Source organism: Cicer arietinum, chromosome 5, assembly GCF_000331145.2.
Source record: "Cicer arietinum cultivar CDC Frontier isolate Library 1 chromosome 5, Cicar.CDCFrontier_v2.0, whole genome shotgun sequence".
NCBI lineage: Eukaryota > Viridiplantae > Streptophyta > Magnoliopsida > Fabales > Fabaceae > Cicer > Cicer arietinum.
Genome location: NC_021164.2, coordinates 75,152,171 through 75,178,165, shown reverse-complemented (window position 1 = coordinate 75,178,165; position 25,995 = coordinate 75,152,171). Strand labels below are relative to the sequence as shown.

The 25,995-nt window shown below is 30.3% G+C and overlaps 3 protein-coding genes across 4 annotated transcripts; 1 reads left to right on the top strand and 2 right to left on the bottom strand.

The window, feature by feature from the left end:
- Positions 1 to 4,587, bottom strand: LOC101498182 (COP9 signalosome complex subunit 5-like). The gene is made up of 6 exons (XM_004501190.4): positions 4,009 to 4,587; positions 3,593 to 3,874; positions 3,200 to 3,347; positions 2,964 to 3,046; positions 558 to 635; positions 1 to 464 (listed from the first exon to the last, which is right to left on the bottom strand). The coding sequence occupies exons 1-6, from the start codon at positions 4,393 to 4,395 to the stop codon at positions 372 to 374; spliced, it is 1,071 nt and encodes a 356-aa protein (XP_004501247.1). The 5' UTR covers positions 4,396 to 4,587; the 3' UTR covers positions 1 to 371.
- A 2,463-nt stretch (positions 4,588 to 7,050) lies between these two features.
- Positions 7,051 to 16,199, bottom strand: LOC101498506 (uncharacterized). 2 transcript variants are annotated; one of them, XM_004501192.4, is made up of 13 exons: positions 15,739 to 16,199; positions 15,227 to 15,291; positions 14,442 to 14,554; positions 13,160 to 13,269; positions 12,938 to 13,068; positions 12,617 to 12,790; positions 10,703 to 10,970; positions 10,420 to 10,499; positions 10,273 to 10,300; positions 9,824 to 9,893; positions 9,252 to 9,337; positions 8,434 to 8,533; positions 7,051 to 7,937 (listed from the first exon to the last, which is right to left on the bottom strand). In XM_004501192.4, the coding sequence occupies exons 1-13, from the start codon at positions 16,022 to 16,024 to the stop codon at positions 7,580 to 7,582; spliced, it is 1,869 nt and encodes a 622-aa protein (XP_004501249.1). In that variant the 5' UTR covers positions 16,025 to 16,199; the 3' UTR covers positions 7,051 to 7,579. The 2 variants fall into 2 exon arrangements, with proteins under 2 accessions (XP_004501249.1, XP_004501248.1); XM_004501191.4 differs by having other exon boundaries at positions 13,157 to 13,269; positions 15,739 to 16,198.
- Positions 16,200 to 22,644: 6,445 nt separating this feature from the next.
- LOC101499073 (fasciclin-like arabinogalactan protein 3) lies at positions 22,645 to 23,561 on the top strand. The gene has a single exon (XM_004501193.4). It carries the CDS (start codon positions 22,744 to 22,746, stop codon positions 23,428 to 23,430), a length of 687 nt encoding a protein of 228 aa, XP_004501250.1. The 5' UTR covers positions 22,645 to 22,743; the 3' UTR covers positions 23,431 to 23,561.
- The last annotated feature ends 2,434 nt before the right edge of the window (positions 23,562 to 25,995 follow it).

The window sequence follows — 25,995 nt, the reverse complement described above, 5'->3', positions numbered from 1 at the left end:
TACACAATCACGGTCCACTATGACTATAGCAAACTCAGCGCCAATTCAAACATAGCTCTTCCCATACGTTGAGAGTCTTAAAGCACAATAAAGTAAAAAAAAAATGTAAACGTGAAAGAAAGGTGAGATTTATAACTACACAATATATGCAGTTTATAATCAACTCTTGGAGAACCCAATCCCATGTCAATTGCCTGGTCTATCTATGGTCAACGAGTGTTCCTGTGAGATGCAATGCCAACAAAGATATACAGAGCACTAAACAAAAATGCAAAACTAGATTAACTGTCCATCTGTTGAATGTATACTTGTTGGTCGACGACGTCACAGAAACAAAAGTTGTACAAATGCACGCCTAGTAGAAATCAAAATCAGCTTTCAATCATTGGCTCAGGGCCAGATGTTGTATCTGTACGAGACTTGTTTGCTTGATGAACAGAGTTGAACAGAATGTCCTTAATTACCTGCATACAACAAACTCACAAGAATATTTTAGCCGACTAGAAATATTTTTATTATTATTCTGTTCTAGGGAGGAGGTTGGTGTTGGTTATCACCTGTGACATTAAACCATGCACTTGCTCCACCGTTATTTTTGCACTATCACGGGTGATCTTAGCGAGAGGAGATTCTTCCTGCAAATCATTGATAGTTTGATATGTCAGCATCCGGTATACAAGGAGGAGAAATAAGTGAGCGGAGAGTGGAGTATGAAGAGTTAGCATCAATATGGTGTGGTATTCTTGGGTGAAGGCTCAGAAAATTAATGAAGTAATTGCATCAAATAGGTAAAGGTTTATTGTGCATTGGCATGGTTCAAGACCAGTTCTATGTCAAGGGCATCAAATAGTACCCCTCATAGAAGGACATGATCCACTGAAATTTTCAGCCAATTGCAAAAGATTTGCTCTAGACTAAGAAACATTTGTTTATATCTGCCCATCATGGAAAATAGAATAAAAAGCTAGGCCACACAAGGGCATAAACTAATCAAACTTCAAAAGATTCTGTTATTTTTACAGGTGCTACTACACTGACACAAACAGGATATTTCTTTGATGAAACTTGTACAAAGGAAAAAGAATATGAAACAAATATGATGGTGAGGTATGAATGCATGAGCATGCATAGCATACTAATAGAGGGTTTCTTTAATAGAACAGTAAATTGACCAAGTAAATATAAAGTCCCATTTACTTTGTGAAAACATTTTGTATTTTCATTTTCTAAAATATGTGTTCATTTTAATTTGATGAGAGACTCTTGAAAAGAACCATTGTCATGGAAAGAAGATGAAATGTAAGTTTATGGAGGATACATTTTCATTGTTTTTAGAAACGAAAACAATTGTTTACTTCAAAAGTCTCTTAATCCTTATTAACAAGTAAAATTAACACAAATTTTAGGAAATGAAAATAGAAAATGTTTACACAAAGTAAACGACCCCTTAGATGCCACAAGGAAAGAAACATTACAAATTAAACCAGGAGAAATTCAGAAAGCACTAATCAGGCATCATAAAAAATTAAGTATGTCTCCACTCTTCAGTATTTGACATATCATGACTCATGCACGGATGATACTGCCTCATTCAGAAAGCAAAGAACAATATCCACAATATTTCCCAAGACTTTCTTAAGAACATATTTGAAGGTATAGGTGAAAATTGGAACTGATACAAATTGTAGCGCTGACCTTTTAAATTAGGAAGCAAACAAAAACGCAAAATGGAAAGATGAAAGATAGCCGCAAACAACTTTTTTGTCATTGGATGAGCATTTCCAAATATGATTACAACAAACTTGATTTTGTAAAATTGATTAGATTAAAGTTCAGATTAAAATGAAGTAATTTATGTTTGGATATTTTTACTCTATTATATTTGACTCTAAAATTATATTTGATGTAAAGCTTAATGTAAATTTATAACTTAATGCAAAAGCTACTTTTTATATCTTCAGTCAAACCAAGGTTTGGAAGAAAAATTAATTTTGCTTCACACTTCACAGTAATCAAATATCTAGATTTTTCCAGACGTCACCTTAGAATGGATTGAAGGAAATTTCTAAGGGTTTGAATACAAATTCCAAGCATGCTATTTACAGGCAGAGTTAGCAAATGTCCAACATCCAGTTGGAGCACTCATAAATCTAGCAACTAGTTGCACTCTTGTATATCACTTTTAAACCCATTCTCCCATTGGAAAAGTCAAATGAATTTACTCTTGTTTTGACACAAGGTGATGCTAGATGGTCTAAATTATTGGTATGGAGCTACCAAAGCAAGTACTATGCCAGGTACGTATCAAGGAACATGCTAAGTTCTGCTCTTCTGGAGGTGAAAACTAGAAAGAACTGCTTAGTACTTGCATGATCCTTAAATTTCATAATAGACACTTGCAATTGCAATGATGGTTTACATAAATCTTACAACATACCGAAGGTATCTAACACAACATTCAATTATTTAATGAAAAGCCAATACAACCACAATAAAGAAGTTAAAAAGGAAAAATGGGAGAGAAACATTTTTAAGCAAATATATCTTGATGTAGAGTGTGAATTGATGCTACAAAAAAGTGATGGAGTGAAGATTCAATAAACCCTCCTTTCACACTACTCTAGCATAAAAAATGTTGGCAAATGGAATAGAATTACCAGAGATGCAAACTACTGAGGAACGAAAAAGTATAATGTGGTATACTGATCATGGATACTCATGACTAACTACTGGAAACAGACTCAATTTCAATGAGCATGAATGTAAAACTAAATACCCCTAGAGCATGAATACTAAAGTAACAAAACACCCAGTACGGTTTTCATCATAACAAAAATTATTTCTGTCCTAGACTTCAAATGAACAAGCAAAACACTTCAATAATCCAGAGTAAACTCAATATAGAAATTCCAGTAATTAGACAAAGGACATAGCAGTAGATTGGTAGAGAAACAATCACTCACTTCTTTCTTTCTAGGTGTAGGTGCAATTAGTGGCCCAAAACGTGAGTGTGCCAATTGATTCTCTGCTTGTTCTAGCTTTTCAGCTGCAACAGAGGAAATTTCTCAATTGAGATATTCATAATTACGTAATAATATAAGTATAACAATGACGAGACATAATAATTAATTGGTGTAATAAGAGAAATAGAAAACCAAAACAAATTACTGCAGCAAACAAATATGTAAATGAAGAGTACCTAAATCCGAGATTTGTCCAGCTACATAGTCTCCATTGCCCAATAAAGGAGAAGATGAGAGTGTATTCACCCAATATTTGTTCCACAGCAAATCCAAGAGGTGTGAATCAAGAGAAGACTTAAAGTAAGTGATATCCAAAGAATAATACTGCCAAAGCAAACAAATGTAGTTGAGACCAAAAAAAAGGTAATGTATGGGTGGATGGAGGATTTTTGAGGGTAGGCGAGGACTTATTTTTCGTTTCTAAATTAAGGAATTCTAAAAATAAAACAAATGCGATTGAAATGCTATCATCTTATTCATTTAAAATTTTAAAATATCAAATATATACCAAAACCCTCAATCTAAACATGCCCTAAGGGTTTGAATAGAAATGAAGAAAGAAAAGCAACCTGTTTACAATGAACGCCAAAATCTTCAATCTTATTAAGAGGAATAGTTTGATACTCAGAAATAGGTTCATCAGGAGGCTTATAGCCTTCAGGATAAGTCCTGAAAGCCCCAATTTCAACTTTACCAGCAGAAACAGTCCTGGTTGGATCAATAACAACAGCCAAAAATGGTTCCTGAAATTGCTGATTCAACATCTGTGTCGAAACATCAATCCCCGATAGCCAACAACCATAACCAGGATGAGAATGATACCATCCCACAACGTTTTCCAATCTTCCAGCCTACATAAAACAAAACAAAACAAAACAAAATAAAAATCAATCAATAAAATTAGGGCAAAATAACAATCGAAATTAGGGCTAGGGCTAGGGTTAGGGTTTTGAATAGTTTAATTAATAATTAATTGAAACAGAACCTGTTTGTTTGTTTGAGAATAATCGACCATATATTCATAGGCATCAGCTTGAGCATTGACACGAGTTTCAGTGCCTTCAACAGGTAAAGCAAAAGCATCCATAACGATGATGGAATCGGCGTCGGTTTTACCTTGCATGAGTCCCATAACTTCGATGGTACCACCGGAGCGCGCGTGAACAACCATCTTGAGTAAAGCGAGTGCGGAGATCTTAACGCGCTTGAAGTAATGAGGATCGTTTGCCCATGGCTTGTCGCGTTGGAATTCGTTTTGGCCTGCTTCGTCGTAGTGGAAAATGGAATCGTCTGCGGGTGTGTCCATTGGGATTATGTTGTTTTCTAATTCCCATGTTTGCTGTGCTATCGCTGATGATGAAGACGCTTCCATAATAGTAAATGTTGTTCTCTCAAATCTCTCTCTGTGAAACTCAATCGTTCTTCGTTTGCTCCTTTCTCCAGTGAGTGGGAACTGGAAAGGACGCCACACCAGAACAGAGCGAGTCTACTCACTAAGTAACAGCCTACAACTGAGGGGAAATAAATCAAATTAAATTAGAGTGGTTTTATTAAACTCATCTCCGAATTTAGTGTAATACGTGAGAGTCTCAATAGAAAGAAAAAAAATTTAATTTTAAGTTTTCGTGTTTTTTTATTACTTTTATTTTCTTATCCTAACACATTTTTCTTTAAATAATTTTCAATCATTGTTCATAACTCTGTTATTACTATTATTAGTAAAAAAACAAAAACTTCATTATTATGAATAAATAAGTTTCGTATGCTCTTCAGTAAAAATATTATTCTTTAGGTTGTGTTTGTTTTAATTTTTTCATAAAATAATTACTTTTAAAAAATCTATAAATTATAAAATTTATTAATTTTTTAAAAAAATTATAATAAATTTGATTTTTTTTAAATGACATTTCTATTAAAATTTAATCAAAAATTGTGTTAATCAGATTCAAATTCAGATTTTTTTCAAAACTAAAATTCATTGACTATTTGATTTAGTTATTTAGTTAAAAATATGTTCACGTAGTTCATTTTTATATTCATAACTTTTATTAAGGATATATATTAGTGTTAGTGATACTAATAAAAGAATATTAGTAATATATTTTTAACCGAGAGATTAATTTGGAGTAAATAGTCTTCTACATTGTGAAGTTGCAAAATTAAACGAATAGATTAAAAAGAAAGGTAAATTGAGTTTAATAGAGTCTCCCACAAATGTGACACTTAAGTAAAAAAAAAAAAAGCTTGATACAAAAAACATTAATAGCCAAGCAACACCAATCAACATCTTGATACTCCAGCAAAAATTGAGACGAATGTCTAGGGCACTACCACATAGTAAATGTCAAGTCTAGTGGTAAAAACAATTAAAGATGGCTTTAAATTGAACCAAGAGTAACTTGTATATCGCATGGGTGATAAATTTGTATATTGCATTAGTGATACCTCGTTGATATTTTATACGTGATTTATGTAGATTTAATAAAAAAATTATTTTATTTATTAATATCAAATACTTTTTATATTTATTAATGTCAAAGATTTGTTCTATATTTTTTTTAATATTTATCAACGATAAATATTTTCATGTATGTTTTTTATGTATTACAAACAAATATTTGTTCTATAATTTTTATATTTATCATTGAGAACTTATATTTAGGAATAAAAAAATTTAATGTATTAGTGGCAAATACTTATATATAATTTTTATATTAATCACTGATAATATCTATTACGTGTAATTTTTATATTTATCACTGACAAATATTTATCGTTTTTTAAATAATATTTAAAATTAAAAGAAAGAAAAAAGAAAAAAGATCAAAAAGTATTTATCCATCATTTTTTATATTTGTTACTTATATAATTTTATTGAAAGTACAATTTTCTTATATTTATAATTGTTAAATATTTTTTTTTAATAGTGTTTAAAATGGAAAGAAGAAAAAAAAATACCGACAAATATTTATTCTATCATTTTTCTTTATGTAATTACATTGTTGAGCCGTTAATACATTCTCAGTGCTTCTACTTTAGAGATCTAGACTAAAAATTATATTTCAGTTGCACTTTTTTTATCACAGTTTAATGTGCAATATTTTTTTGCAATTTATAGATGCAGTTTTATGTGCAGGATTTTTTATATTTTTAATGGTTTTTTTGTGTGCAAGGATTTATTTTTTTGCAGTTTTTTATTTTACAGTAGCTTTTTTTTTGTGCAAATTTTTACATGCAATTTTTTATTTGAACTAAATAACCAACAAAGTATTATCTTTAAATAAAACAAAAAGACCACATTTTGAATAGACAACATTATAATTTTTATTGCACGTTGATTGTAAATTAAATCATAAAAATAGATCAAATAAACTAGGAGAGCTTTTTAGTTTAACTAAATTTGGAGATTAAATGAATTTGATCTAACACAATGTCTAAAACTAAACTAAACTAGGTTACAAAATACACGAACCGACTCCACCCAATTCCTTTTACATTTTTAATCTAATGGGCTAGGTCGGGCTGGACAACATTCTAAGATAGAGCTTTTTTTTTTAAGAAGTCTAACGATTGAGTATTATTTAGTTTAATACCTCGCCATTAGCAAACCTTTTTCAATAATTCTTTCCCAATAATAATGATTCTTCTATCTAGCGTTGAAAAATACATTCATGTCACCGATTAATAACTTTTGAAGTGTTTTTTCATCTTTTATTAAATCTTATTCCTTTACAACGAAAATTTATCTAATTGGTAAAAATTGAACTCATCTCAAAAAAATGTAGACAATATGATGATCATCATGTTAGCAATTAATTTTTGAGTATATACATAAATGTCCACTGAACCTTGGTGCTTTCCGCAACCACTATTAATGCATGCAACATATTTTGTTCATTGGAAAGAAGAAGGGAAAAATTTAAATGATTAAGAATTCAACCGACACCAATGGACCTCTCTAATACGGGAGACGATCCAGATTACTTTAAGGCTACTCTTTGAGACTAATCTGATTGAATGCTAAAAGTAAAATAAAAAATAATACAATTAAATCAAGTGACCTTTCGCCACAAACACACAAACAAACATCCTTACACATTATTATCATCGTCACACAGACACTAACAAGCATCCTTACATATTATTATCATCTTCAACTACTTTACCTTCTGTTGTGCAGTGAAGTGCAAATTCTAACCGCCCAAGTCCTGATCATGGCTTGTGATGGAGGACCCCCATGAAGCCTGACTGTCAAGGGCCAGTTTCACCATTCAGGTTGCACATGCTTGTGCATGCAAATCCATCAGTTAGTTAAATAGGAAAATAAGAACTTCCATGTCACTAATTCAACATTTTTACAGATAATACATTCAGTTCCCTGAGCTCAATTTCCGTGGATGTAAACACCAAAGAACAGAAAGCAAATGAATTAAAAATACTGCCTAAATTGATGTAGGCTCATTTGTGAACATTATTAACCTCAACAAATGACCTGCATAATCCCTATTTTCAAGCTAGCGGTAACTTACAATTTAACATACAAAATACAACCTGCATCATTTGGCACCCCTGCTCCTGTCCCTTCTGTTGTATCTAGTCAATCTTTTACCCTTTTGCTTAGCAATACTAGATGGTGTGGCTGCCAAACCTAATTCTGAACCTTGCTGAGAACTGTTCTGTTGAACCTCATACTGTACACTGGAGCTGTTCTGTGACCCAGTAGCAACACCGTCATCTTTGAAAGCAACAGTATTGTCTACACTCACATCAGGCACCTCACTAGATCCGTGCGACATTTTACAAGTCTCTTGCTCAAGAACACCCTGAGCTATCCTCTCCTGACTTGAATCGACTGTACTTGGTTCCTTATTCAATGTTTTAGAGTTCTGTTCGGTGACCTTCCCTGGATAGACACTAGCAAACAGAAAAACGGAAGATCTAATTTACTATTTTGATGAATGGGATAAGACAGGAAGATTTTCCCAGACCTGTAGGAAAATTCGGTTGATTTTTCCAACTATGATTTTTCAAGTTAATAAAAAATGTTGATGGAAAATTTTGTAATTGAGGAAGACAGACTTCCAAAAGAGATTCTGAGGTAACGAGACCATGTACTCTGATGAAGGCAACAATAAAACTTAAATCACAATTTTACATTCCATTGGTTAACTAAAACTAACCTTGTATGAAAAAAGGTTAGCAACACACTTTGTATTACAAGTATAATTCACATGGATCTTACCGAATTATGAGGCTCCCACTCCCTATATGGTCAGAGCCATTTCTTATTTGATGGAATCCACATTAATTTAACCCAATAATAAAAAGCCTGTTGCCAGTGTTCCTTAAATAAAAAAGGTTGTGTACAGAGCCATCGCCTGTAAAAGAAAAGCCTGTGAACCATGATTACCTGGGCCCTGATGAAGGAAATCCATTTGACGATGCATCTTCTGCTCCAAACTTCTCTTTGAATTCTGAGAGATTTCCATCTTGCAATCTAGAATTTAAAACTGCATTCAGAGGAAGGATCATCTAAGAAGCAAATTGATATTTGGAAATACTGGATAAAATATTTAAACTAAGGAGGCAAAGAAAGAGAAATTATCATAACCCAGTAACAGGGAAATACCAAATCTACCTACATTACTAACCTGATCTATGCAAAAACTTCCTTAAGAAAATATAAAACATATTCAACCAAGAAATATATAAATTAGATTCAATCATATTAATCATAAGAGGATCGTATACTGGCTAAAGCACTCTGCAGGAAAGGCCTGATGGACCTACCAATAGCTGACACAATTTGGAGGCTTTTCAGTTTGACCGAACATAAATCCTGAATTCTCAAACTATAGAAATTAAGAAGCACAAGCTCCCTTGAATGCATTGTGAATTACAAAACATTGAGCGGATTTTCACCAGAATGCAGGACTATAACCCTCCAGCAAATCTAAAAACAGTGGGCAAAGGCTTCCAATAGCCAGACAGTGCAAAAGTTCATGGAAGTTTAAGAAGATACCAATGATTTACTGGGTCATGGAATTAAACACTTAGCATAGTGCGGTGGTCCATAATCTCCCACTAAATATTTTAACTTCTAACAAATTCACAATAGCTTATAGCATTATTAACAACCATGACTACATAAATTGCAAATAGATTAAAACATCAACTGGGTGCATTTCTAATCATAAGAGGGTCAAAGGAACTAAAAACTCCTCCTACCTTCCCTATTTTCTTCAACTGGGTCTAACTGATGCTTAGACTCATTTGTGTCGTTCATGCCATTGACTTTAACAAGACCACCATCCCTATTATGTTAAGAAAAATGATATAATTAGAAGACAGATAATAAAACAGAACAGGGCCAGACTTCCCGACAAAAGCCTGACCAGACCTCTGTCCATGGAACTCTTGGTAACCATAAACACTGACATAGGATTAAACTCAGCATAATTTTTAACTGTTACTGTAATTTGTATTAGTCATTTGGTCTTGCATATGAAGGGTTTGTTTGTGGTGTGGGGAAACTAAAAAATCCTCTCATCAAACTAAAACATTGTCAAAAAAGGTGATTGATGAGTTAAACTATAGGGTACAAAGGACCTTGAATGCACTGTATTTTTACTCCATCAATCAAACAAGAAAAAAGAAACACAAAAAATGTAAAGTTATGGAGGGAATGTAAAAAGCGGGAAGAAGTTAATATCACAAAGTAAACAATAAAACATGTAAACTGATGGAAATCTACCTGCAAAACTATATTGCAGAGAAATGTCAAAATGATATACTCTAACCTGTGCAAGTTATCTGAGGACCCGTCTCTTAGTACTGAAGTAGTTGTTTCTTTGCGGTCATCTTGGGTACCTATGTGACATGGTTTTATATAAGTCAGGTAAGATATCAACTGGGAGACGAGGAAATAAATCTCATGTGAATGAACATGCATTCTATCTGCTAGTCAGATTGCCCCAACAGAAAGAACAATGGATTTATACATGCAAGTAGATAAATAATACTTCCCAGCTTTTAAATAGTAATAGCGAACAGTGTCAGTGTCAAATTGCCCATTATAGTTGTTCTGAGTATTACATAGCTAATTGGTAATAATTAACAAAATGATTATTCTAAAATATATTTGACAAACAAATTAAGCAACTCTCATTATTGAAGACAATAGAAGGCCTAAAAATTTCTTTTGTGGAGGGTGTTTCAGAGCAATTGTGAGTGATTAGGAAAGTGTTACCTTTGGTCTTCTGAACAGCTACAAAGCCCTTAACAAAACAAAAACAAAAAACATGTTAGACACAAAATAGATAAATCTTAAATAAGCCTAAATGTGGAGGGGACCCTAAGATGTGCTTGTTTTATAAACTCCACTTCATATGAGCACCTGATTCTGTTCAGAAATAATATTAGTTGGTTCAGGAAGCACAGATTCAGGTTGGTGTCCATCCAGTTTATTCTGCAAGTCTGAAATGCAAACAAAAAAATGTTAAACATCCAAGAGATTAGGTGTTTTTAGAATAAATAGGCAGGAAAAAATAAAAAGCAAGTGTGTGAAACATCCAAGAGGTTATATATGTGATAAGAATAAATAGGTCTTTCTATTAAAAATTTAAAACAATATTCAGTCAGAATAAACCAAAAGGATTCCTACAGTAGGAGAATCATACCTGGAGAGGCCTGAGAACCCAATCCACTGCCCAGGTTTGCAGATTTATCTACTAAATTTGAAAAATTATGTACTTTTTCTCCCAAACTACTTCCAATATTTTCAATTGCAGATGAGTTTACATTACTTTTATGCTCCGCAGCAAATGCAGACCAATCGATTTTTGAGGAGGGAACTGTTCTAAGCATCTCCTCTGTTGCCCTGGATCTAACTCTTCTTATTTCATCCTTAATACTCCATGACCCAGTAGCAGAAGAATCCCTTTTAAACTGCATTTGAGTATCAACAAATATAAAAGAACTCATAATAAAAAATTAATACTGTAACTCAATCAACCCTAGTGACAACCGAGCTATGCTTAACAGGAGCAATGCATGTAATTTTCTTGACAAATGATATTCCATAGCATAAGAAATTCTACAAAGAGACATCGTGTAATTTGCCTTTTACAACTATAATAAAATAAAATAATTAAAAGACTAACTATTCTGGCATTTATCAGGTAACAACCACAGATTTTCCACAACAAATATCTCACTCAGGTTGTTTTCTAAAGTTGAGGCGGGGGAATTTCTAGACAATACTTTTCCAAATTTCTTTGATATCCACTCTATAACTATGGAAGTGTATTTAAGTCCAAAATTTAAAATAAATATTTCTCATCTCCAAATTCCCTATCTTTTTGAAGGGGAGCTAAAACTGACTTGGGAGGGATTTTGCTATCCTCCTTTCCCCTCAAAATAATTGAACCAAATGACTTAAATTTAAAATAATTCATCCTCTCCTCTGCCCTCCATTCAGAACAATGGATTGGCTTGATTACATGATATACAGGGCATGGTTAAAGCCCCATATCATTAACTAACAATTCCGTACTTCCTTAATTTTTAGCTCATCTTTTTACCATTTTACCTAATATCCAATCTTCTTTAGCTCCTAACTAACAACCCTCTGATGACACTTCCCCACCTCTTTATCTTACTGTTTGGAAAACTCTTTCTTATACAAGCCTCTCTTCTCTTGGCATTTCCACTATCTCTCTCTTCTCTTCCTAACCTACTGAACTCAATCTCCCCCCTCACAAAAAGAAACAAAGAAAAATTAATCACAATGAAAAGCATAATTCTAGTGACAAAAGATGCATACTCGTATGAAGGGCCATTGCTACTTTTTTTTCCTAAGGAACATTGAGAATGTTGTGGCATCAACTTCTTAGCTTCAATTCAATAAACTAACAATACCCAAGTTGGAACGGTTAAGCAGGACCATAAAGCACATGAGAGAACAGACCATAAGCCTTGACTATTCACGATTCTATTGCATCAAATTTAGACGATGGAATTAAGCAAGTTGAGAATTGAGATATCATGAGTGGCAGAAGGGATGGGGCACAAAAAATATATCCCCTTCCCATCCCTAGCAATCTTAGCAGGCCTAAATGCAAAATAACTCTGGTTACATCAAACCCTAAATTTTACCCTTTCCACTCAATTTACATATATGAGCTCCATCGTAACAATTAACCTTTTCCAAGTTCAGTTTTCAGATTTTTCTAAAGACAGCCAAAGGAAATGATGTTCAACATTCTTGAAAATAAAAAAAAAAAGACCCTTTCCATAATCCAGATATTGTTCTCTGTCTCCTTCATATTCAATTGTCTTGTATTCTATCATAATTTGTTTGCAAGATTTGAACTTCATGAATTTCAAATGATAATACATTGTCTGGTTTACCTATACCTCGTCACAGTAATGCCTATTAAACATGTAGAACCATTTTCAAAATAAATTTCCAGTAAAGAAGTCGATGAGAAAAAGGTAAGACCCCGGTTTAAAGGAAAAAATAGCTCATAATAAAATAAGTATTAGAATGATATATACATTATTTGAAAAATAAATAACAAATTTTATGATACCTTGGAGGATGACGTAGAATTGCCACCAAATAGATGTGGTGTTTCTTCTTTAAAGAGTTGAATTCCGGAAAGTGTTGAAGGCTTGGTATGGTCTACAGACGGAGATGCCCATGGAGGGCGGGCTCGCATATATGACTTAGCCACATCCACAGGCGATCCTTCATCTTTGGGAGCCTGCATAACAGCCAGGTATGTAGGCAAAAACAACAATTAACATGAATCCATATTGCCGATATATATACAAACTACAAACATCATTATATGTTTTCCGATAAACTTGGGTGGAGAGAGAGAGGGGGAGAGAGAGAGAGAATCACTAACTTGTGGTGGTGCAATCAAATTCAAACTATGACTTCCATAACCTAAATCATAATTTGAATCTAATCCAGACTTCTTTTCCAGCAACCATTTTTTTGCCTCCATAACAGCAGCACTGCAGAGCTCAGGTGAGCCTGCATCCAAAAAATAATTGAAAATTCATGGTCAGGTGAAAGTACGCAGTTAAAATTGTGTTTTGATTCTTTTGAATACGGAGAATACCACTTGCAAGAATCGTGTTGTGTATATCCCTTGGCCTTGTACCCCCATCTTCATTTGCAGGAGAATCCACAACTCTTGATCTTATTATTTTAATCAACCTATCACCTTCTTCCCTGATCAAATATTAAGTTGTTTTAGAATCTTATTTTGAACAACAAGAGGAAAAAAGGTTTATGCAACCATAAAATTCTACAGAGAACCACATAATAAATGCAGTTCTACTCCCTATAGTTCACACAAAATATAATGTGCAAGGTCTGCAAATTCAGTATAGACCATGATATCTGCCACACTGTACAATTTACATGAACACATTCCTTTCCTGGCCTGAGTTAATGCTTATCTTCTGAAAGTTCCCAGTATTTGAAAAGTTAAAATCAGCAGATCTGTATGTGGTTGGAGGAAAATTTTGAAGTCAACAGATGCTGTAAATTGCTACAAATTAAAAAATTAGCCAATAAGAGTCATCTCTCAGAATTTGAGATAGGTCTAACTCAACCCCAAAAGATAGCTCACGAGGTAAGGATTGCACAAGTCTTATAAGATTTACCTTGGCCACATCAACTAGGATTTAAACACTCTCATGCCTAGGACAAGACACATGGAGCAAGGACAATTTCAGGTGGCCCAATAAAAATACCCCTTTGTGGGTAGGACTACTCAACTGGAGTGTGGGAAAAAATGTGGGTGGCTTAGTAACAGCGATCTCAACACAACAGCACAGCCCCTCCCACCTAGGACTAGACATCTAGAGTGTGAACAAATATGGATGGCCCAATAACTTCGTTGTTAAAGGTGGTCATAACAGAATGGCTTGGAGAATTTTTTGGCGACTGCCATATGCAATTTGTGAAGGGAGATCTGCCATGGCAGCACCATAGGCTGCAATAGCATGCTTATATGGCGGAAATTTAGCCTTTCACCATCCATCATTGATAACACTCCCTAAAAACAGATGTAAGATAACCTCTAATACTTACTCAGAATTTGACCTAGGCCTAACTCAACCCCAAAAGCTAGCTTGAGAGGTGAGGATTACTCAAGCCTAATAAAGAGTACTGCTAATTCTAAATTCAACTCTATGAAGAGTATTAGACAGCCCTAAAACCAGGATGCTGTCCTTTTTATCTGACTTCCAGTTAGTGTTGATGAAATTTCATTGTTTACAAAAGAGGCAGGCCAAGCAAACTTTCGACAAAACTATGCGACAAGGGTGCAAAAAAGTGAGAAACAGAAAAGGGAAAATCCAATGTTAAATTTAGAATCAATAGAAATTCTTCAGTACCTTGAGAATGACTCCTGCATAAGTAGCTGCTCGATGTTATGCTTGCTTTTGCTATTAACAACTAATGGCTGGAGCTCCTTCGCAGATAAATTAATAGGTTCTGATGTCCCACCCTTTCAACAGAGATACCAATGTCAAATGTACTATATAGATGGAACCATGGATTCATAAAGACAGGAAACAACCAATCAAGATTGCCTCTAACTGAATGGAAACATAATCTACAGTACTGTCACAACTCACAAACTGATACATTCTTTAAATGATAATCTAATGATTCAGATTCGTCTGCCATTTTGGAGGCAATGGGTAGAACAACAAGGTGTCTTATAAGAAAAAATGAAGAATTGTGTCATATTTCTGCAATGTATGTGTGTTAGAAACCCAATAATTATATTCCAAAGAATTAACACTTTTATTAAGAAAAAATTATACAATAGGAGAGAATCTCTCCTCCAAGGGTTTCCCCTTCACAATAGAGAATACTCTATTCACAACTACAAATATTCAAAGAGGATCCCCTCTAACTCCACAACCTCCCTATTCATACAAATAGCCTTATAACAACCTCAACTAACTAACAAACTCGCTAACTAACTTTTATAACAACTCTTAACTACTCTAATTAGCCATTACTCTATATCCTAACAACATGGGAGTGCCTATGCCAGGTTATCAACATGCACATAATGTACAATAAGGAAAAAGAAAAACAGTTCAACATCCCCAACCAATAGCAGGGAAAAACTAAACAAGCATTACATCTGAAGCACAACACAACTCACCTCATTGAACGGAACTTCGTCTTCTAAAGGGACGTAACTTTCATCATCAAAATCACCAACTTCCTCTGCAACATTAGACAGATAACAGGTTTTTTAAGAGAGAATAACATGGCTCTATCTGATACCAAAAGATATGCATATTCTCTTTAAAAAAAATTGAAGAAAATGCTACCAATGCGTGTAGTTATAATTAAAATTAAAAGTAAAATATATAATACATTAGTGTAATTTGTCTCTTCCAAATCCAATTAAGCACTTCAAAACTGTCATAATGGCAAAAAAAGTGTACCTTCAACTATTAGATCTACCAACTACAACTAAAGTAAACATAAAGAAGTTCAGTGCATTCGAGTCCACATAGTCAAAATAAAAAATAAAAATAAAAAATAATTCATAAATTAATCATTTAAAGAGCAAATAAAAAAAAGGACAGAAAAATAAACCCTAATATTGCAAGTACAAAAACGTCATTATAAAGAAAGTGCATAAATAAATTGAAATATAAGCATTACCAGCAACCGAATCAGCATAAGAAGAAGACGAGGAGGGGGAAGAAATTTCCGAAGAAGACGAGGCAGCGGAAGAAGATTCAAGATCCAAAACAGAGGACAAGAGCTTTCCGGCACCAGAGGCAATGAAACGAGTGGGAGAGATAACGAAACGTGAAAGCCAATTAGGGCTATGAGGCTGAGACTGAGATTGAGATGGGGCGGGTCGGTCGTACGGAGTACGGGTTCTGGCGGTACGGCGGTGTCGAACCATTTTGCCTCCCGATTGAGATCCGGAAATTGAAGCCATGACGGAAATGGGAGAAGAACGCACACGAAGTAAGCACACGTGTGGGAATTGAAGTTTGAAATGTGATTTTAGTTCTAAGAGTTTTTAATTCTACTCGTCTTCTCTTTCGCTTCTAAACTCCCTTCAAAACCTCACTTCCTCCCAGAAACAGACGTTGTGTTTTATTGTTGGTAGCGGTTATCTTCAGTTTATTATTACTACGTTTTTTTAATATTTATTTATTTATTTTGACAAAAAATAAATTATTTCTTATGCTAGGAAAGAATCTTCTATATTCCCATTTATTTTCGTTTTTGCTTTACAGGAGTTAAATTTAATTTGTTACAGTATCTATTTTAATTATTTTCTAATTAATGGTTTGGATTTTATTAATGGTAATAATTTATTTTTAATATGTTATTAATGTACATTAATTATATTTTTTATCAATTGTACATAGTAATTACTTATTACTTATACAATACAATTATCTCTTTTAATAATACACAATAAAAAGAATCTTTGCCAAATTCCTCTTTATTTTTTATTTTTTAAATAAAGTCAAACTCAAAAAATATATTTTCTCTGTATATGGGTTTTTTTCTGTTAACATGTTTTGTTAGGTATTGATGAGATAATCTAATTGAAATTTTAAAAGACGATTTTTGTATAAAAATATCTTGTAGATTTTGAAACAATATACAAACACGTCATAAAAAATTTGGTTTTAAAAGACTTTTAATTGGTTTTGTAATTAGATTTTTAAAACATGTGAATTTTTAAAAGATTTTTATAATTAGGATTTTATAATTTTTGTTTTAATTAATTAATTTTATAAAAATTTATAAGATTTGAAATGAGATCGTTAGTTTATAAAATTTTAAACGACTTTATATATTTTTTCATTTTTATTGAAATATCAAATTATTGCTCGTAGAATTAGTAAATTGAATTGTTATATTGTCACAAATTCATGTGATATCATATCATTTAACAAAGTTTATAATCTCAAGTTTATAAGTCAAAAGTTTTAAGTTGAGATGCATTTTAAACAATAAAATTCTAAAGGATAAAGGTCCAGTCCTTAATCAAATACTAAACAATAGTAAGGTGTTAAAAAAATATTTTGAATATGAGTATCAGAACAATCAAATAATATATTTTCTTTATACATCAATATTAATCTTTTAATGAAACAAGATGTCAAACTTTTTTTTTTAAAATGTTGATGTTTAATAAAAAGTTTTAGTTAATTTCCGATGATTATTTAACAAATGAATTTAATTTAATAATTAGACATCAGATTTATTATATGATCTATTCAAAATAAAGATTCAAATGTCATTTATTGTTAAACATAAAGTCAAACATCAAGTTATAAATTATTAATACACAACAACTGCAAAAAATGAAGAAAAAAAATTTATTGAAATTGATGTATAAAAAATAACATATGTTACCTTAAAAAAATATACATGAGAGTTGAATAAAATAATAACATTTAAAGATCTGTTTGATTTAACAGATGAGACAGAAAAATAAAATTTATAATTATAATAATTTTGTATTTTATTACAAGAAAATGAGAGATTTTAAATTGTATTTTAGTTATGTTTCCGTCTTTGGCTTTTAAATCTCCTATCATAGAGATAGAAAAAGAGTGATATTTTCCTTTCATCAATTGTTCTCCTAAAAATTAATCAAAACATTTCATTTAAACTATTCTTTTATCTCTCCTCCGTCTATCTCCAAAGACACCTTAAATCCAACAATAAGGTGAGTTAATATCCCTTCCATGAACAAAAAGATAAAATCGATAAAGATCTTCAATGGTAGAACATCAATCGAGCTCCGATATTGTGTAGTCTTTGTCTCTTTTCGTTACTCAGTCTATGAAACAGACGCTGTCTTTTAATGTTGCAGCAGTTATCTTCAGTTTATTATTGCGTTTTTTTATATATATTTATTTAATTTATTTTTGTGACGGAAAATAAACTATTATTCGTATGCCTGGAAAAAATCTTCTACTGGTAATGGCATATTCTCATTCATTTTTTGTTTTTGCTTTACAGGTGTTTTTTAATTGTTTAAGTTTTATTTAATGATGACAATTTATTTTGATGTACATTAATATATGTATATTAATGCAGAAGAAAAATAAAATCTTGCCAAATCCCTTTTTATTTTTTAACGTGCAATGACAACAAACTAAGGGAGTGTTATAGAGATTTTAAAAGACAGTTTTGGTATAAAAATATCCGGTAGATTTTAAAACAATTGATCGGTCCCAATGTAAGACCACTAAAATAGATATTTATGAAAAATATAATTTTTATTTTATTAAAAGATCTCGTAAAAAATTTACATAATAAAAAAATATCAAATTTTAATATTTTTAAAATTAAAATATATAATTTTTTTAAAAAAATAATATTATTTAAATAATATTAAATTAATGGCTAAATTACATTCGTGGTCCTTTAACTTAATTTCAGGTAACGTTTTAGTCCTTTATCTTCTTTTTTTTCCGACTTGGTCCTTTATTTTAATTTTAAGTGACAATTTGATATTTTATGTTTTAAAATTTCAACAATGATATCCTTTTTTATACAAAAATTCAAAAAAAAATTCAATCAAAACTCATAAAATTAATTACATTCTTTAATATAATACAAATTTCATCAAATTCGTAACGCAAATCTTCAAATAAACTCATATTTTCATACTTTATTTGATATTTTTAGGAATAAAGGACTAAATCGAGAGAAAAAAAAAAATAAATGACTAAAACGTTACCTGAAATTAAGTTAAGGGACCACATATGTAATTTAACATAAATTAATTAAAAAATAAATATCATATGACATTAATTATATTACATATAACATTTAAACCATCTCATACTGGCGAAATTAATTCTTCAAAATCCTCAACTCCTAACACAGAATATAACAAATTTATTCTGGTTCCAACTTCAAAAGTTTCTATTATTTCGACTGTCGTCTAAATTAAAAAACTAAATTTAGGATGTATAGTATTTAAAATTTCACAATATGCTTGATACTAATATTATACTGTTAGTCATTTAGAGTCAGATAAATTGATTTTCACATATTTCAGTTCAATTATATTAAGTTAATTGGCTTAGTTCCAGTTTTGTGTCCCCATATTTTAGGTGAATTACGAAATAGTCACCTCATTTTGTTTGTCTCGAGTTTTGGTCTCCAAATAGATTTTGAGTCCAAATCATGATGAGTGGTCATTTTTTTAATGACATGTCAAATAAATGGTGACGTGACAGACGTTTATGTGGATTAAAAGATATTATTATATTATTCCAAATTTAAAAAAAAATATGATTTATATTTTTTTAAACTATTATTATATTGTTCCAAAATTTAAAAAAATGGGCAAAATTAAAAACAAAAATCAGCAACGCATCAAAATCGAAGTAGTTCGTGAACCCTAAAATCAAAATCAAAATCAGCCTCAATTCAAAAATAAAAAATCAGCAACGCATGAAAAATCAGTCCTCTTCTTCATCTTTGTTTTTCTTTTTCATCTAAGTTCTTCATCCTTTTCATCGGTGTTCCAAAAACACAAGGAACAAAATAAGAAGAAGAAATGAAACAGATGAAGAACGAGAAACAACAGAAGAACAAATGATGAACACAATTTTGATCAAAGAAGAAGAAGAAGATCAAATCGAATGATGATGAAAAGGGAAGTGGTCGATTTTGATTTTAGGGTTCAGGAACTGCTTCGATTGAACTGGGGCTATTTTTTGTTCTTGAATTGAGGCTGATTTTGATTTTCATTTTAGAGTTCACCCTGCTTTTGTTTAGGGTTTTTTGTGCTGCTTTTTTAACTTAATTTTGACAATTTTTTTTAAAATTTGGAACAATATAATAACAGTTTTTAAAAAATATAAATTGTATTTTTTAATTTGAAATAATATAATAATGACTTTAATCCACATAGACGTCTGTCATGTCAAAAATGACAACTCATCATGATTTAGACTCAGATTCTATTTGGGACCAAAACTGAAGCCAAACAAAATGAGAGAACTATTTTCAGGATTCACCTAAAATATGAGACCAAAAGTACAATTAAGCCATTATATTATTTTCAATATCTAATATTTTTAGATAAAAATGATATTTATCATTAGATTCCACTAAATTTTGAAGTCTCCTATAAATTTAATGAATCTAGTGGATAAAAAAAAAAATAACAACTAAATAATAAAGTTTGAATTATAAAAAAAAAAAAAGTAGAATTAACATATTTATGTCTCAGTCAAATTATAACTAGTGAAATCTCTTAACTTATGCCAATGCTTTCCTTCTAACAAGATATGTTTAATCATATACCTATTTTGCATAATCTAATTGTTGTTATTGTTGGCAGGTTCTTAAAGTTAGATCTAAATTTTTTTAGCAAATATATGGTTGAAGAATGATGTTCGGACTTGCATCGGGGAAGTTATTTGGTCTAAAAAGGGGTTTCTACTGTTGCAAATATTCAAGATAATATGGATGATGTTTTCAAATGGGAGAACAAAATATTTGGCTACATTCCTGGGAATATTAAGAGGATTAACTTAGTGAGATGCATGCCAAACTCCAAAACTCTAATAATATTTAAAAACTTAAGAAGCTTAACCAAGAGTTGGATGATACATTAGAGCAAAATGAGAGATGGAGGAGTCAAAAGACCAAGGTTATGGTGTCTCAAAATAGTGACAAAAACCATAAATTCTTCCACTAGAAGGGTTTTTATGGTATCACAATAATTATACTAAGTCAAATTTAAAAAAATTATAATGTAATCAAAATTGACACGAGTATACTTACGAAATTGTAACTTAGTTGATTTAGTAAAAAAAAAATTAAAAGTTAAAAATATTAGACATAACTATCAAATTAATAGTAAACTAATATAAATTAGAATGTTTCAATTTGATTGCATCTTTATTTAAAACCCATTTAATCTTGAAGTTTACTTAAAAGGTTTTTTATTTATTGAAAATATTTTTTTATTAACCTTGATTTGAAAAATATATTTTGTATTTCGAAATGTTAAAATATATATTTAATTATAATTTTAGTTTTTTTATTTTTATTGATTTACGAAATTGGTTCTCTTATTTTAAAAGTCGACAGTATTGGTCTTTTTTTTCTAATTTTTTTAACTAAAAAATAATGATGTGAGATGTTTTAAATAATATGACATATTAAATTCATAAACTGTTGAATTTTAAAATAAAAAGACTATTTTCGTTAATTAATAATAATAAAATAACTAAAACTGTAATTAAATTTAAAATATAATTAACAAAATAGTGAACTCAAAATGGCTAATGTTAATTACTAAATATTGGCCGGATATATTATCCTCTGGATCTCTAGCAACTGTACTAGCATCGGGAAGGCCATTAATTGTGTAAGAAACTAAGAAAGTACATGTGCATCTAATCATCTATATGCAAGACATGAAACCCAACACGCACAACCTACACCATATAATAACTTTATTAGAAAAAAACATAAAATATAATTATCTCAATTGGAGAATTATTTGATGTCCATAAGAAAAGGAGGCATTGGTATCCAAATTATAAAAACAATAAAAAATTTAAATTCACTTAAAAAACAATAAAATATGAAAAATATCGTAAAATCAAATGGTTGAATGTTTGATATAAAAGAAAACCAACAAAATTATAGAGTAGGAAAGTTGTCACCTTAATGACTATGTTAGTTTAAGATTTAAAAAAAAAATAGTTTTTATATTATTTTATTTTTTATTATAACATTTTTAAAAATAAAACTTGAAAGAAAAAATTTGTTTAAATAATTTATCTTAAAATATAATTTTAAGTATTTTATACAATTTTTTTTAGATAGTAAAATTCTAGAAAACATTAAAATGAAAAGTTATTTTAAAAAACTTTTCATAAAAATCATTTTTGAAAAATACATTTTTAAAACAAATGTGATTTTTATCATGTTAAAATCTCTAACAATGAATATATAAGTTATTGGATGTCAAAATTATTATTTTTATTTAGTATCAAATGAATCTAAAAAAATTACACTATTTTTAAGTAATTTTTCATAAAAATCATTTTTAAAAATATAAAGTGAAAAATACTTTTTTAAATCTTAAAAAAAACGGGCTTAATATTATATTGTCAGGATAACTAAAACAATAATTTCTAAAATTATAGAGTAGGAAAATTATATTTTCTTTATTTTTTAAAATTAATAATATTTTTTAGAAGTTAAAACAATAATTTCTAAAATTAACTAATTTTTTATTTAAAATAATTGGTTAATATATAGATGCATTGACCATTAATCTGCATCTAACAATGATGAATACTTAAAAGTCAGATCAAGCAAACCTCCTAATTTTAGAGAAAGTACACATGTTATAGATCACCATCAATTAATAAAGATCCTAAAAATACACAATGTTTATGTATAGCTATTACACAACTTATGTCACAAAGCATGGCTAACCATCCAAATGGCTTCATTTTAAACCACCAGATCCTAAATTCGGTTACTCTTTTAACTCAAATTAAAATTAACCTCTAATTCAATATAAAACCAAACATATATATACCCATTCAACCACACACATATAAACACAACAATAACAAATACCAACTTGGTTTCGGATCATCCTAAAAAACAAAGAAAAAAAAAAAAGAACAAGCTTTTGAAAAGATGGGTTTGAGAAATCCCTCTATTCTGTGGTTGGCACTTATGTTGTCTTTCTCTTCCGCCATTAACTGTTTGGACATCACAAAAACTTTGGAACAATACCCAGAATTCTCAACGTTCAACAAATACCTAACCGAAACCAAGTTGGTTGAACAAATTAACGGCGCTAAAGCCGTTACAGTTCTCGCTATTGACAACAAGGATATCGCTTCCCTCTCTGGAAAATCCCTTGACGCCGTTAAAACCGTGATTGGGACCCACGTTGTAACCGAATTTTACGATGAAAAGAAACTTGTTGAAGCCGTTGGAAGCCACGCAGAATTGGCTACACTCTCAACGGCTTCAGGTTTAGCTAGCAAAATCTACGTGGGACTTATTAATGAGGGTGAGGTGGCATTTAGTTCCGCTGTTCAAGGCGCAACTTTCGATGCTAAACTTGTTAGAACCGTTACGACTCAACCCGACACCGTTTCGGTTCTTCAGGTTACTCAACCAATTGTTAAGGTTGCTGAATCTTCAACACCTGTGACACCTAATGGAGTTGAAAAGGAAGTACCAACATCTTCTATTGTTGCTGAGTCACCTAAGAGCATTGGTGCTGAAGCACCTGCTCCTAGCAGTTCTTCACGTACCACTTTTGGATTCGTTGGTGCTGTTTTGGCCTTTGCTTCCGTTTTTGTCTCTTTGTAAGCGTAATATAATGTATTTCTAGAGAGGAAGATGGAACAGTGTATTAATTGAAAGAGATAATTAACTATAATGGGTTAATTTGTTGTTATTGGAAGAAAAAATATTAATATTACACTTATGATTTGTGTTTATTGGATTCTTTTTTACCTGCATAATTTTCAATCTCGATTTGTTCTGCATTTTCATTTATTTTCAATTCTGTTTTATTTAATAAATATTTTTTTAAAGAAAATTAAAATTAGTTTTAAGAAAATCGCCTATAAACATAAATTAATTTAAATATAACGTAATTTGAACATTTTGTGGGATGCAAGACAATTAATAAAATTAGTAAAGAACAATTCTTCCAGGGGATGCAAGATAATTCATTAAAAAACATTTGAGTGAATTTTTGCTTGATATTTTTATTTTCAAAACATGTTATTGATTTTTTTTTTCAAGTATAGTTTTCGTATATGTGATGATTTATTTAAGTTATTTTATTATTAAATGCATTTTTTAAACATAAATCTCAATTAATTTAATTGTTTTTTTTCAATCGATGTTTACGGTACAAAATGTTACATGTATAAGTGAATCATCGTTACTCAATATTAAATATTAAACGGATTGTGTTGGTTACACATTACATTACTTTTATTTACATTCTATAATAAATTATGCTAATAATATTTGAATGATATGAAAATTTTAGTAAACTTGCGTGTCTTATTGCCTACGAATTATAAATGCTAATATGATGTCTTCGTCCCTAAAATCAGGTCTCTTCGATATTATTCAATTATTCATCAATTCATTCAACCATATCAATGTACTTAAAAATGCTACCAATTTAAATGTCTTTAAAAATGCGACCGATTTATGTGGCAAGTGAAAAAGATAGCATGAAGATGGATAGAATAATATAAATATATATGTGTTTAATTATACAAATAATTATGTTTTTAATTATTTTATTGTAAGAAAGCTTATGGTCTGAATTACATTATCATACATTGGTTGATAAGAAATTCTTCCAAATACGGAGATGACGGCTATGTTAAAATACTTCGACACAAGTTAAATAAAAATACAATAATACATATTAAACATTCACAAATTTACTTTCATTATACCATATAACACATTTCTAATCCTTTCCCAACTTAAAACACAATTTTAAATAAATTCATAATTTGTTAAAAAAATCAATTAAGATAATCAAATAAAAATTGAAGAAAAAATAATAATAAAAAGTCATTAAGATAAAATCATTTCACATCTTATAACAAAACTTTAAATAAATTAATAATTTGGTTAAAAAGATAGCATTAAATTAATCGAATAAAAATTGAAAAAAACGATAAGAGTATCGTGTGATTTATGATTAAAAAAAAAATTTAATAAACTAATGAAAGTATAGAAAACAAAAATTGTGCTATATGTTGTTGTAATATATATTAAAATCTATAATCGATATATTTTACGTATAAAATTGTTTTTATTTTTATGAGTTGAATTGTGCTTTAAGTTATTGTTGTTAAGACATATATTTGAGCATAATATATGAAGGTGACATGTTATTTGTGCATATTTTTTTGTCACACGAATTAACCTAATCAAATGACATGCATATTGTTATGTGTATAACTTAATTGCATCATGGTATGTCTATGTAGACTAAAGTTTATTTTATCAATTTTTTTAATTATTAAAACTATATTTATTTTTTTATTAAGCTCAATTTTTAATATTAAAATAGTGTGTCCAAAATTTGTAAGACGACCTAGGACCAAATATATATATTTTGATAAACCAAATTATAATACAAATATCTATTATAAAATTTGATCTATTACTTATCTCTAATATATTTTTATACTTATAAATTGAGAGTGCATTAACAAATTAACACTACAATATAATTAATCTTTATCTTCATATTTGAATATAGAAATTGAACATTTACACTACAACATAATTGACATTTACATTCATATTTTGATATAGAGCTATATTCACATGACAAGAAAAATTAAACAAAAACATTAACACTTACGGTATAAACATTAACAAATTAACACTACAAAAATAATAATTCAAAAATGACTACTATATCCTCGTCCCTAAAATCAGATCCCTCAATACTATTCGATCATTTATCAATTCTATCCTTGAAAATGCGACCGCTTTACGTGGCAAGTGAAAAAGATAGCATGAAAAGAGGCTTATGATCTGAATTACATCATTGTCATATGTATGATGTACAATTTTGTAGATTGGTTTATGCTGAGAAACTAAGTTATCAATTTTACTTTTAGTCTAGTAATTTATTTCAAGTATCTTTTATTTTTAAGACGAATGTTTTATTTTAATTATGTATTTTGAGATAAATGCTTTATTTGAAAGTATTTGGAGACTAGATTCACATATATATATATATATATATATATATATATATATATAACGTAGATATTTTCATTAAGAAAGCGTGAGATGGTTGCAAAGGCTTGGGTTGACAAGAAGAAAATATGGGAGCAAGATTGTTCTGACCAAGAGATAGAATCAACCATTGTAACATCAATA

Excerpts from the sequence above, each read along its gene's own strand:
- LOC101498182 (XM_004501190.4), bottom strand. The coding sequence starts at position 4,395 with ATGGAAGCGTCTTCATCATCAGCGATAGCACAGCAAACATGGGAATTA. Across the intron at positions 3,875-4,008 it reads ATTCTCAAACAAACAAACAG|GCTGGAAGATTGGAAAACGT; the intron begins GTTCTGTTTCAA and ends TGTTTTATGTAG. Across the intron at positions 465-557 it reads TGCATGGTTTAATGTCACAG|GTAATTAAGGACATTCTGTT; the intron begins GTGATAACCAAC and ends TGTTGTATGCAG.
- LOC101498506 (XM_004501191.4), bottom strand. The coding sequence starts at position 16,024 with ATGGCTTCAATTTCCGGATCTCAATCGGGAGGCAAAATGGTTCGACAC. Across the intron at positions 12,791-12,937 it reads ATTTGATTGCACCACCACAA|GCTCCCAAAGATGAAGGATC; the intron begins GTTAGTGATTCT and ends GCTGTTATGCAG. Across the intron at positions 10,971-12,616 it reads ATTCTACGTCATCCTCCAAG|TTTAAAAGGGATTCTTCTGC; the intron begins GTATCATAAAAT and ends ACTCAAATGCAG.
- LOC101499073 (XM_004501193.4), top strand. The coding sequence starts at position 22,744 with ATGGGTTTGAGAAATCCCTCTATTCTGTGGTTGGCACTTATGTTGTCT.